Source organism: Glandiceps talaboti, chromosome 19, assembly GCF_964340395.1.
Source record: "Glandiceps talaboti chromosome 19, keGlaTala1.1, whole genome shotgun sequence".
In the NCBI taxonomy this organism is placed as follows: Eukaryota; Metazoa; Hemichordata; class Enteropneusta; family Spengelidae; genus Glandiceps; species Glandiceps talaboti.
The window spans coordinates 17466931-17480678 of NC_135567.1; the positions used below are offsets into that span (position 1 = coordinate 17466931).

Here is a 13748-nt window from a genome sequence, read left to right on the forward strand (position 1 = left end):
AAGATGTTACTTCCAAACGAGAGTGACTATAGAGTTTCAATTAGTCACCACAATGTACTACCAAACCAGAGTGACTGTAGAGTTTCAATTTTGCAGTACAATGTACTACCAAACCAGAGTTACTATAGAGTTTCAATTCGGCAGCACAATGTACTACCAAACCAGAGTGACTATAGCATTTCAATTAGGCAGCAAGATGATACTACCAAACCAGAGTGACTATAGCATTTCAATTAGGCAGCAAGATGTTACTTCCAAACCAGAGTAACTATAGAGTTTCAGCACAATATGTTTTACGTCTCACACAACATTTTTTGTTACAAATTACATAAAATGAAATACAGCCACTGAAAGCATACAAGCATATAAAATGATACTATTGTGAACATAGATCAACATGTCTGTCAGGTGAAACAAAGAAGATTCAAACAAATAATATGCTGGCTTTAATGATTAACTGCTTATTCAAAATAAGATATATATCATTATTATAATGATTGTAGGTGATTGATTGATTGATAGATTGATAGGTTGCCTTATTGATTGCGTGATTGGGTGATAGATTGATTGATTGGTTGATTCTCTCTCCACAGGATGACAGTGATGAAGATAACGGTAAGATGGCTAAATTTTGATTGAATGATTGATTGGTTGGTTGATTCTTTCTTCACAGGATGACAGTGATGAAGATAACAGTAAGATGGATAAAGATGAAACTGATGATGAGAGTAAAGGAGATAAAGGTGACAGCGATGACACTATAGATGAAGATTAGAGAGACAATTGTTATCACATGACCTCAATGTATGATCATGTGACCTCAACGTAAATATGACATACTTTGAAGATCATCACACCTCACCACAAACCAGAGTTACAGCAAAGAATGTAACGCCTCACCACACACCAGAGTTACAGCAAAGATTGTAACACCTCACCACACACCAGAGTTACAGCAAAGAGCATCACACCTCACCACAAACGGAAGTTACAGCCAAGGTCATCAAACCTCACCACACACCAGAGTTACAGCAAAGATTGTAACACCTCACCACACACCAGAGTTACAGCAAAGAGCATCACACCTCACCACAAACGGAAGTTACAGCCAAGGTCATCAAACCTCACCACACACCAGAGTTACAGCAAAGGTTGTAATGAAAAGCTACAACTACTGGGGCTGTTAAATAAGGTACTGGTTGAAAACATTGTAACCAGATTTGTCAGTGAGGTGTCTTGAAACTGTTGCATTAATCCTGACAGCTTAGGCGGACCCTGTAACAGTTGTGGACTGAATGGTCGGTCTCCCAGATTATCTTTTGGAGCGTCTAGAAACAGGTGAATGTTAGTCATAGCTGTAGGGGGACCATGAAACTGTTGATTAGTTGGAATCTCAGAGTACTGTATTTCAAAATTGTATTGACAAATTTTGGGTATCTAGAAACAGGTAAATGTTTGTAGTGATAGCTTTAGCCTTTAGGGGTGTAATGAAACTGTTGAAAAGTCATGTGACTGTGTTGTGAAGATGTGTAACTTTATTTATACTTTTTATAAAGAGCATTTTTTTCAAAAGAAATCGTAAATAGAGTAAAAAACAGAAATTAATGGAGCTAGATCCAGAAATGTACTTGTGAAGTAGAGAAGTATTAGTAGTAAAAGTTTTGAATAAAAAAAAAAGTACTGCCGACCAATCAAATTGTAGCTTTCTGGTACTCATGGTTTCAGTTTTAGTACTGCCAACCAATCATTGTTTAGCTTATGCTGTTTGGTTATAGTACTGCTAACCAATCAACTTGTAGCTTATACAACCATAAAAAACACCTGGTCCTGTGTGTTTGCTTGAATGAAGTTAGCCAAGAAAAGACTTCTTGCAAAAGACAAATTTAGGTAAAAAAACCCCCACATAACGGATACAAAAACAGCAGTGGGTGCTACTGATTAGATTCACATGACGAGTGTTTTGGTATGTGTATTAACCAATCGATGTATAGCATACAAAATGTTTGGTTGTAAGTACTGTTAACCAATTAAATACAAGCTTACATCATGAACTTATATTTTGCATAGTGTTTGGTTTTGGATAGTGCCAACCAATCAGTTATTTCCTTGCATAAGTGTTTGGTTCTAGATACTACCAACCAATCACTTTATAGATTGCATAGTGTTTGGTTCCAAGTCCTATCAACCAATCATATGATAGCTTGCAGTGTTTGGTTCTAGATACTCCCAATCAATCACTTTATAGATTGCATATTGTTTGGTTCTAAGTAATATCGACCAGTAATTTTATAATGTTATCATTACTTTGTAGAAGGGTAAAACACCCAAACTATTTGCTAAATAAAGATACTGTGTAGTTAATTTCAAACCAAGTTGTCTGTGACTCAATTTGCATACACACTACAGCCAAACAGGTCAGTTCAGGCTAACATCAACGTGATTAAAATCTGATGTAAGAAACTGGGTGTGATTTTTTTATTTACCTCCTGCTTTTATTGTCCTGTGAGCACCCGATACCTACATCTGACACATCGGCCAACCCCGCACCGGTGAGGGTGGAACGTTACAACGTATCTTACAGTCTATACCATAGGTGTACTTGTTGTACGACTCTCCACCGTCGTAAACCACAGCCTCTTTTACCGCTCCATCCAAGACGTATTCACTCAGAGGTTATTTCACAGTGTCACGGAAGAAATAACAGCTCTGGATTTTGAGAATGCGAATCTTGTAGCCAACCAGAATCTGTTTTACAATTTAACACTTGATGTTCAAAATTGAAACAAAGAATACCACCAAACAATAACGATAACATCATCTGCGCTCCGAACACGAGCTCTTCTTGAACAGTTGAAAATATACAAATTTTATAGTCCAACATTCAGTTTATTGTGCGATATGTAGTTGAAAAATAGATTTTATAGTCCAACATTCAGTTTATTGTACTATCTGTAGTTGACAAAATAGATTTTATAGTCCAACATTCAGTTTATTGTACTATCTGTAGTTGACAAAATAGATTTTATAGTCCAACATTCAGTTTATTGTGCGATATGTAGTTGACAAAATAGATTTTATAGTCCAACATTCAGTTTATTATGCTATCTGTAGTTGACAGAATACATATTTTATAGTCCAACCTTCAGTTTATTGTACTATCTGTAGTTGACAAAATAGATTTTATAGTCCAACATTCAGTTTATTGTGCTATCTGTAGTTGACAGAATACATATTTTATAGTCCAACCTTCAGTTTATTGTACTATCTGTAGTTGACAAAATAGATTTTATAGTCCAACATTCAGTTTATTGTGCTATCTGTAGTTGACAGAATACATATTTTATAGTCCAACCTTCAGTTTATTGTACTATCTGTAGTGGACAAAATAGATTTTATAGTCCAACATTCAGTTTATTGTGCTGTCTGTAGTTGACAGAATACATATTTTATAGTCCAACATTCAGTTTATTGTACTAACGGTGCTGTGTATAAGTTACAAAATCTGAAATTCAGAATTAAAAAAAAATGTTGAATTTCAAAGTTCGGTCAATCACAGATTATAACTCGACATACTTGTTACTAAGTAACAAACACTAATAAAGTCAACTTTCCCAAATATGGAAAACACAGCAATTCTTAATAAACAAAATATATTTTCAGAGCCAATACAATATACAAAGTACAACTCTGAATATACAAAACAATATTCTGAAAATAGAATTTCTACGTTTACTAAATGAAATATTTCTAATAAAATTATCGACTTGTAAGCTCTGAACACAGACTGTGAAAATAAGGATAGCATAGCATATTATAACTCAAGTTTAAATCATAGTTTACAGTATACTTGAGCTGAAAAAAATACTGTGTGTTTCCGATGACATGGCGTCAGAAAATAGGGTAGGGAGGTCAGGATTTTATTTCATTTTATTTTATCACTTGCATTGTTTTTATTTTAGTTACACTCGTCTCCGCATTAGACGAATCTGGTTATAGTACCAGGTACATCACACAATTTTAGCTAGCATTACAGCACTTAGTTAATACAAAGCAGTACATTACACAAATCTATTTATAGTACATCACAAGTTTAGCTAGCATTACAGAACTTAGTTAATACAAAGCGGTACATTACACAAATCTAGTTATAGTACATCACACAAGTTTAGCTAACATTACAGCACTTAGTTAATACAAAGCGGTACATTACACAAATCTATTTATAGTACATCACAATTTTAGCTAGTATTACAGCACATAGTTAATACAAAGCGGTACATTACACAAATCTATAGTACATCACACAAGTTTAGCTAACATTACAGCACTTAGTTAATACAAAGCGGTACATTAGACAAATCTAGTTATAGTACATCACACAAGTTTAGCTAACATTACAGCACTTAGTTAATGCAATGCAGTACATTACACAAATCTAGTTGTAGTACGGCACACAAGTTTAGCTAACATTACAGCACTTAGTTAATACAAAGCGGTACATTACACAAATCTAGTTATAGTACATCACACAAGTTTAGCTAACATTACAGTACTTAGTTAATGCAAAGCAGTACATTAGACAAATCTATTTATAGTACATTACACAAGTTTAGCTAACATTACTGCACATAGTTAATGCAAAGCAGTACATTAGACAAATCTGGTTTAGTACATCACATAATTTTAGCTAGCATCACACTACATACTTCATGCTAACATACTGAGATTGTCAATACATGACATCATACATATACAACATGTAATTATGCAAATTATTCTACACTTCATTTCAGTTAATTATGGTACTGTATAGTTGCAGTAGTAATTGGTGCCTCAGTTTAAAACTGTTGTTAATTTAATTACTTGAAATTCATCACGTAGTGATTTGCATTGTTTGTATAGATCGTGTAAAGAAAAATTCGCACACGTTTAACTTTTACACCAGACAAATGGTGTGTCCCCCCCATCCCCACCCACAACATGTAAATATATCAATCAGTATCTTATCAATTATTGGAGTAAACAAATATTAAACAAATCAATAAAATGCACTGACTCATTAAAGTATATGAGCGCCCTCTACGGTATTAAATTATTTCTTTTGTTTTTGCCCATCTTGAAAGTACACAATTAAGACAGACTGACATTTCTCACACACTGCTGCCCTATACGGTGATTGAATGATTTCTTTTGTTTTTAAAGTGCTTTCAAAATTTAACATCAATTTTGATTTGAAATTGTGGTATATACATACACAATGAGACAACTATCAAGATATTTTTAAATTAGAAACAAAAATCTTGATTTTAGTTCATTTTCTTCAACTTGTGTCACTGGCTAAATCTTGATTTGTTGCCTTGGTAACAGGTTGCAAGGCACTCTGAAACAAAGAAAAGAAATTACTGTATGTATACATACTGGTTATATATTTGTTGCCATAGTAACAGTTTGTATGGCACGCAAGAAAAACCCAAGTAATTAATTTTAATTGTATCAACATTGAACAATGTCTCAATATCTGTATAATAGTTAGTTAGTTATTCATGTTCAGGGCCACAAATGCTCCTTCAGAACAGTTCTGATATGATATGTTCAGTATCTGAAAACCATCATATTGTGATGTTTGTCACTTCTTTACTCGGAGTCTTTCCCTGTAGTGTCAACGGTATTATTTCAGGTTTGATTGAGTCCGTCGGGTGTCTTCGGACTTGAGGCTATCTGACGCTCAATATGCGCTACGTGAATCTGAATCTGAATCTGACGCCAACTTTATACTTGTTTACTCACCTGATATATAATGTTTGATATTTCTTTACTCACCTGATACAGTTATATTTGATATTTCTTTACTCATCTGATATATTCTGTTTGTTATTTCTTTACTCACCTGATATATCGTGTCATGTTTATTATTTCTTTACTCACCTGTGATGGATTATCTGATAATCTCCCAGAACTAGTACTGCTGCCAAGATTAATTTCAACTGATTTCAAACTGACCTGTAATGACACGTTACCATGGTTACGATTAGTGGTTTGTAGTTAACAAGACAGAGTGAGATCTATTTTGTCCCACTCTATCATGTAATACAACTTCATCAATGTAAAAATATAAAGTCTACTGACAAACACTTCCTGTTTAAGCTGTAATAAGCTGTTTTTAAGCCGTTGCATCCATAGCAACCACGTGAGGGTGGTCAAGCTGAAAGTGGCAAATGCTTGACAATGCTATTGTTCCCAACATCATCGCTCATTGCTGGCCACGACAAAAGCTTGACCAGGATCACATGTCTGACAACTGTTGTTGCTAGGCATATTAGCATATCTCGCGAGATCTGCAACGAGAGGCGTAAAATCCCTTATTTGCCTAAAAGGTCACAAGCTGAGTTTATATGCAAGCATCACCCTTCTTACATGCAGACCTGGTTAAATTTTAAATCAAACCCAGCCAACACCTGGCAGGTTCGAACCCAGGCTGCAGAGGTAAGAGGCTAACTACCAGGTAACTGCTCAGTCACTTACAAAATATTTTCACTTTAGTAAAAGGTTTATAAATTCAGTTTGTGTCACTTTAGCTGTGGTCATGTGACATACGGTGTAAAATAAAACTTGTGTCGACAAATCATGACTTGTTATTTTACCTGTGACGTCAGCGATCCAGTCAGTGGAACTAATGACGGTGTATCTTCTTTATCTCTGCGTAAGACTCGTATTCCATCATTTCGTAATTCTATTTGTCGGTCAGTTGATGACGTAATTGACGTTGGACTTGGTAAGGGGACATCGCTTCCACTTTGATCTAAACTTTGAAGACTTTCTCTGAAACATAGCAGAGAAAGTGGTTACTATAACGACAAGATGTAAATGGTTGCTAGGTAACACAAACTGATGTTGAACTTGGCAAGGATCATTGTTTCCACTTTGATCAAGACTTAAACTTGAAGATTATCTTCAAAACACAGTAATAAGAATGGTTACTATGGTGACATCAAAGTGGTTGCTAGGTAACAAAAACTAAACTCGGTAAATTCACTTCAACTCTGATCTGGACTCCAAAGATTCTCTGAAATATAGAGAATCGGTGGTTTCTATGGTAACATGTTTAAAGTGGTTGCTAGGTAACTGTGTCTGATTTCATTACATGATATTGGTACATTTCTATACATTGATAAATTTATTAATATCTTACCCATCTGTATTTATTAATAATTTTTCAGTTTTCATGACTTGTATATTAGCTGTGATATCTTCCATAGCAATATCTGGTGCAGTTTGTCTAGCACTAGAGGTTATTGACCTCCATTGGCTGGTCAGGTGACTTTCTAGTTCTCTCCTTGGTGTATCTTTGAGTGAAAACCTGTCAAAATACAACAGTGGTATTAGATGCATGTAAGTTTATTCAAGAATGAAAATCTGGGGTCACCATACAAATTTTTGAAATAGACATGTGTTTATGTATATGTATGTAGGTAAAGTAAGTTGAATTAGTCTCTGTGTGTTCTTCTCTTTCCCCCTGCCAATGTACATCGAATTTCATGTAAATTTAGCATCACAATAAAGTATATAATAATAATAATAATGAAATGTTATCAAAATTATGATATTTTAGAATCCAATATGGCCACCATTTTAGAATCCAATATGGCCACCATTTTAGAATCCAATATGGCCACCATTTTAGAACCCAATATGGTCACCAAATACTGTGTTAACTATAGGAAAATACAAGATTTATGATTCCTTGAAAACTATTTCAACTTTTGGTTATACTTTGCTCAAGAAAACTCCACCCCATTCTCTGTTAAAATCAAGAGAATAAAATCAGGGGTTACCCTACAAATTTCTGAAATAGAGGTCAAAATGATATCCATTTTAGAATCCAATATGGCCACCATTTAGAATCCAATATGGCCACCATTTTAGAATCCAATATGGCTACTGAATACTGCTTTTAGATATGATACTTACAATTGTTCCTGTAATTCAAGTATAACAGTTTCAAATTGTTGTCTTTCTAGTCTGGCTTGGATGTCAATGTCCTCTATCTGTCGAATTAATCGTTCCTGTTGACGCTGTGATTCTAGTAACTGTGATTCTCTTAGACGTACTAACTCCTCTAAATACCCCTGTAAAAATACAATATCAACCCTGTAGAATACAATATCTACCCTGTAGAATACAATACCAGCCCTGTAGAATAGAATATCTACTCCATAGAATACAATATCAACCCTGTAGAATACAATATCAACTCCATAGAATACAATATCAACCCTGTAGAATACAATATCTACCCTGTAATATACAATATCAACACTCAAGAATATAATATCAACCCTGTAAAATACATTATCAACCCTGTAGAATGTAATATTAACCCTGTAGAATACAATATCAACTCTGTACAATACAATATCAACCCTGTAGAATACAATATCAACTGTATACAATACAATATCAACCTGGTAAAATACAATATAGAGTACAATATCAACCCTGTAGAATACAACAGACTATTCCAAATGGCAGGTTTACAAGTTTGACGTACCTTTTTTTGTAATAGTATTTTACCCACAATACACCATTCAAGATGGCAGGTTCATAAGTTGACATACCTTCTGTTGTTGAATCATTTTATATTTGTCTTGTAATCTATATAATTTACCCACAATGCAACATTCAAGATGGCAGGTTTATAAGTTGACATACCTTCTGTTGTTGAATTATTTTATACTTGTCTTGTAATCTATATAATTTACCCACAATGCACTATTCAAGATGGCAGGTTTATAAGTCGACATACCTTTTGTTGTTGAATCATTTTATACTTGTCTTGTAATCTATATAATTTACCCACAATGCACTATTCAAGATGGCAGGTTTATAAGTCGACATACCTTTTGTTGTTGAATCATTTTATACTTGTCTTGTAATCTATATAGTCTGCTTTCCATCGTATCATCGTCAGTGTCAAAGAGATCCGTACCATTACTGTCACTGGGTGAACTCAATGATTTGATTTCCACTTCATCACTCAGGATACTCTCTGGACTAAAATATGAAAAATAATTAAAATAAGCAGACATTTTTCTCCAATATCTTTTTTTATTGAATATTCCTAATATACTTCTTTTCCAAATATATGTCTATGCTCAGCCTATGAATTTACAAGTGAGTTAAGGGCCCAATAATAAATTTACAAGTGACCTAAGGGGCCTGGTGATAAATTTATAAGTGACCTAAGGGACCTGGTGATAAATTTACAAGTGATCTAAGTGGACCAATGATAAATTTACAAGTGACCTAAGGGGCCCAATGATAAAATTACAAGTGACCTAAGGGGCCATGACAAATTAACAAGTGACCTAAGGGGCCTCGTGATAAATTTACAAGTGACTTAAGGGGTCTGGTGATAAATTTACAAGTGACCTAAGGGATCTGGTGATAAATTTACAAGTGGCCTAAGGGTCCCAATGATAAATTTACAAGTGACCTAAGGGGCCTGGTGATAAATTTACAAGTGACCTAAGGGTCCTGGTGATAAATTTACAAGTGACCTAAGGGGCCCAGGGACAAATTTACAAGTGACCTAAGGGGCCCAGTAATAAAAACCACAGGTAACATAGGTACCTTACTATAATCATAGGTATATGTACTTTTCAGAAAAGCTGAATGATCAAAAATATTTAGAGAAATATAAAAACTATACCTTGTATGGCAATAAAAACTGTTAGATTTGTTTAACTTTTGTTACCATGGTAACTTACCATTGTTGAAATCTTAAATACGGTGTATAATCAATGACACTAGGGATTCCGGATTCTAAATCTTCACCTTTCAGACAAAAACTACAATATATAAAAAAAATACCATGTTAAATGTCACCATGGAAACAAAGTAAACATAAATGCTACTGTAGAGAAGAAAATGATATATAGTACATTAGACATCCACACTATCAATCAATCAATCAACCAATGAATGAATGAATGAATGAATCAATCAATCAATCAATCAATCAATGAATCAATCAATGAATCAAGCAATCAATCAATTAATCAAACAAATTTGTATAGCCCCAAAATCCAATACGACATAATGTTCTATGGTGCTGAACAGGAACAATAGTAGATGAATCTAAAAAGTTAGAGAAAGCTTTTGCAAACAGATGACATGTCCAGACCATGTGACACAGACTAAGCCAATCACTGAAGGCTATGAAACAATGTGATATGATGTTATTATGATTTATAAAGGTTATACCACACTAGCAGTTCAAAGTCTTTTAGCATTGAGGTTTCAATCTGTATTGTACCGGACAGTGTAGTGTCATCAACATCGGTAAATGCTTTTAAGAATGCTATTGACTCATATTATGCTACAGAACAGAGGGATGTTTAGAATCCAAATAGGATTACTAGTCCTGTGAACTGAACTGAACTGAACTGTACTGAACTGAACTGAATTGAACTGAACTGAACTGAACTGGTTGACAATCCTCATCTGAATGGCAAATTCCATAGTTAAAGCTGACCACTAGGTGGCGGTATAATCAGCCAATTGTAGATATTAGGTAGATCTGATGTCATATATCGTAACATTTACCTGAAGTCAATGGCATTCAATCCTAGTAATAATCCTGTTAATATATGGACATCTTCATTTAACAAGATAGCACCGTTGTCATAGAAATACCTGGAAAGATAAGAAGGATTTAACTTTTAACCAGCAAGCAATTTTATACATCATTTTAAAAATTAGTTTTGTTTTCAATTTTGTCATTATATGCATTTTGTGTTGTTTACTGTACATGTATTCATTGGTTTTGGACTAACTGCATCATACTCGCCACTTTCAAAATAATTTTATCTAGTGACACTGCCCTCTTTAGTCAGTTTGTAAAACTTACTTTGTTTGTCGTTCCTCTTTAAGAGCTGTTGTTATGTACTCTGATAATCTCTTCTCCATTAAAGCTACACGTATCCAAGCTCTTCCCTGATAAAACAAAGGTAAAACTATGAAACATGTGATGTTGTGTCTCAGTTACCCAGCCTCTTGCCACTGAGGGTTCTGCCTATAAGATCACCCCAAATAAGGGACCGGGGAAACAAGATTTCAACTCACCCACACAGGAAGTACCGATCAGAGCAGTGCATGCTGGGAAAACTTCAACAACAAACAGGCCTCGGAAGCCCACTTTTTATGACTTGGAGAAATGTACTATGTTAAACCCTGGCACTGGGTAGTTGGAACTTAGTCTGAACAATACAAAAAACATCTCTGATTCAACAGAATACCCAGGGACAAAGCTCAGAAGAAATGGTAGTATGAGATGATGATACCCCCAATTTGAACGAGGGCGCTGTATTCTCAATTTCCTGTTTGCAGTCTGCAATGGCCTATTGCATTCACTCTATGACATCACCTCATTCATATTCATATATTTTGAATAGGGGGTCCTAGTTATTTTTAGCTATGCATGATTCAATATTTTTCATGGCTTGAATACTTTTAATACACCTAGGGGGTCTTAGTTACCTTAGCTTTGGATGATTTAATATTTTCCATGGCTTGAATACTTTTAATACAACTATGGGGTACTTTCCGGCAAGCTGTTCTGATGAAATCCCAAAAACATCGTGGTTCCTCCACAATAAACCATGATGTATGTCCTGAAAAAAACAAAAGAAATTCAAAACTTAACACTAGAGGGTGTCATATTAGCTCCATCTCAATAAATTATGATGTACGTCCAGGAATACTCTTGCTACAAGCTGACAACGTTTTGCTCATCCATAATTAGAGTGCTCTGTGCAGAGTTATAGGCAGATATGGCAACACAGTATCATTTTACTCTGAAATTGGAGTTTCATTTTCGCATTTTGTTCATCGTTTGATGAGGTGTAAAAGAAGTAAATGAAGACAATGCTATGAAAAGTAGATGTACACAATATGCAGACTATACTGTATACATTGAACTTACATTCTGAAAAGACCTGGTTTCTCTACAATGGGAGCAGAGATAACCAACAATACTTTGGCAAGAAAATATACACCCAAATTAAATTCTCACCAAGTTACCTTTTTAAGAAAACAAAACTGTTAAAATTCACACAGAAATAGAAGGACTTCTCACCACATTTACCTTTTAGAAAGTTACAAAATATTTGGAGTTGGCGGCTTATACTAGGGTAAGTACTAAGTTGGGTTTCATGAATGCAAAAAAAAATTTTGGCCTTACTATGATTATCAATCATGGTTGTGATTGGTACTTTTCAAACATGTGACTATGTAAATCAAATTATACTAACAGCCAATAGAGGGGGCTATTCAAACTCACCTTTCAACCGATATGATAATATATGTTCCAATATTACAGTGAAATTGACAAACTCTGGACAACTGTCATCGATGGCTTCGAAACAGGATTTATCAATCAGAGATTTCACAGCTAATCTGAAGAATATGAAGTTAACATGGGTTGATTAAGGCAATGGGTGGAGTTAGGCAATGAGTGGAGTTAGGCGATTCATTATAGGTCATGTTTGTGTTTGGTTAGTCTAAGAGCTGACTGAATGTCAATGTGGGACCTATGGCATACAGCCTGCTTTTGGTGCTGATGTGTTAATGTGATAGGCTCTCCTATAGGAAATGAGATGTGCTGAAAGCAAGGTAAGCTAGCACTGACCGTGTCTTTCAAAGCATAGACAATGAAATACCACATAGCTGGGTTGGATATGTACAATGGCAGCAGCAGTGGTGGTGGTGATGAAATAACATGTGTCAGTATGTATGTATGGATGGATGCATGGCTGTGTGAGTGTGTGTGGATGGATGGATGGATTGATGGATGGATGTGCGAGTGTGTGCGAGTGTGTGTGTGTGTGTCTGTGTGTGTGTGTGTGTGTGTCTGCGTGTGTGTGTGTTTGTGTGTGTGTGTGTGTGTGTGTGTGTGTGGATGGATGTATGGATGGATAGATGGATGGATGGCTGGCTGTGTAATAGATCTGGATTTATATGCTACGGGGTTCAACACGTCTTCTCCTTCTAGTGGGAGAAGACGTGTCGAAACCCTGTAGCATATAAATCCAGAGCTTGATGTGTGTGTGTGTGTGTGTGGATGGATGGATGCATGCATGTGTGTCTGTGTGTGGATGGATGGATGGATGGATGGATGGACGGATGGATGGACAGATCAATGGCTGGATGGATTGATGTATAAATGGATGTATGTATGCATGGATGTATGGATATGTATGTATGAATGAATGTATGGATGTATGGGTGGGTGGGTGGGTCATATTTTATGAGTGAGGGAATGTTAATAAATTAATGAACAATGAGTTCACGGTGTAACGTGTTTAGAATCTGTGGGGTGGGGGTACTTTTCAGAATCATTTAACATCTTAGAAAGGTAATACTTGGCTAGAGAAAAATAAACAATGCTGGTTTGACCTTGACTTGTGTTGAATAAATGACCATGTTGTTGACGGAAGTCAACATTGACTAGTTTAAATAAAGTCTTTACGTCGAAGTTAAAATTCTCGAAACTTTTACTTTACCTGCATACACAGAGCAGATTCTTACGTTGTAGACTCGCACATTGTCTGGCTACGTTTAAACGTGTCTCGTTTGATGACATATTAGTTTCAAATATTAATATTATCGGAGCAGTATTTTCGTCGTCCAAAGTTGTTTTTGAAGATGAAGGCACAAAACAGGAAGTGATTATATCGGAAGTTGAATAC

At 35.2% G+C, this 13748-nt stretch overlaps 2 protein-coding genes across 2 annotated transcripts in view; one reads left to right on the forward strand and one right to left on the reverse strand.

Annotated features, from left to right (window-relative positions):
• LOC144450286 (PHD finger protein 14-like) overlaps positions 1–2345 on the forward strand; it is a 34012-nt gene extending 31667 nt beyond the window's left edge. The window contains exon 23 of the mRNA XM_078140884.1: positions 674–2345. Coding sequence (XP_077997010.1) covers positions 674–775 — 102 coding nt within the window. The 3' untranslated portion in view covers positions 776–2345. The remainder of the gene's footprint in view (positions 1–673) is intronic.
• On the reverse strand, positions 1296–13705 carry LOC144450287 (RUN domain-containing protein 3B-like). The gene is made up of 12 exons (XM_078140885.1): positions 13563–13705; positions 12341–12456; positions 11539–11672; positions 10910–10995; positions 10606–10695; positions 9768–9848; positions 8898–9051; positions 7969–8126; positions 7190–7357; positions 6642–6819; positions 5926–6000; positions 1296–5380 (listed from the first exon to the last, which is right to left on the reverse strand). Exons 1-12 carry the CDS (start codon positions 13640–13642, stop codon positions 5321–5323), a joined length of 1380 nt encoding a protein of 459 aa, XP_077997011.1. The 5' UTR covers positions 13643–13705; the 3' UTR covers positions 1296–5320.
• Positions 13706–13748: the final 43 nt, after the last annotated feature.

What these genes read in the sequence shown, in the direction of transcription:
- LOC144450287 (XM_078140885.1), bottom strand. Translation starts at nt 13,642, where the DNA reads ATGTCATCAAACGAGACACGTTTAAACGTAGCCAGACAATGTGCGAGT. An exon ending in AATCTGCTCTGTGTATGCAG is followed by an intron (nt 12,457 to 13,562) that starts GTAAAGTAAAAG and finishes CATATTCTTCAG; the next exon opens with ATTAGCTGTGAAATCTCTGA. An exon ending in ATTATCATATCGGTTGAAAG is followed by an intron (nt 11,673 to 12,340) that starts GTGAGTTTGAAT and finishes TGTTTTTTTCAG; the next exon opens with GACATACATCATGGTTTATT.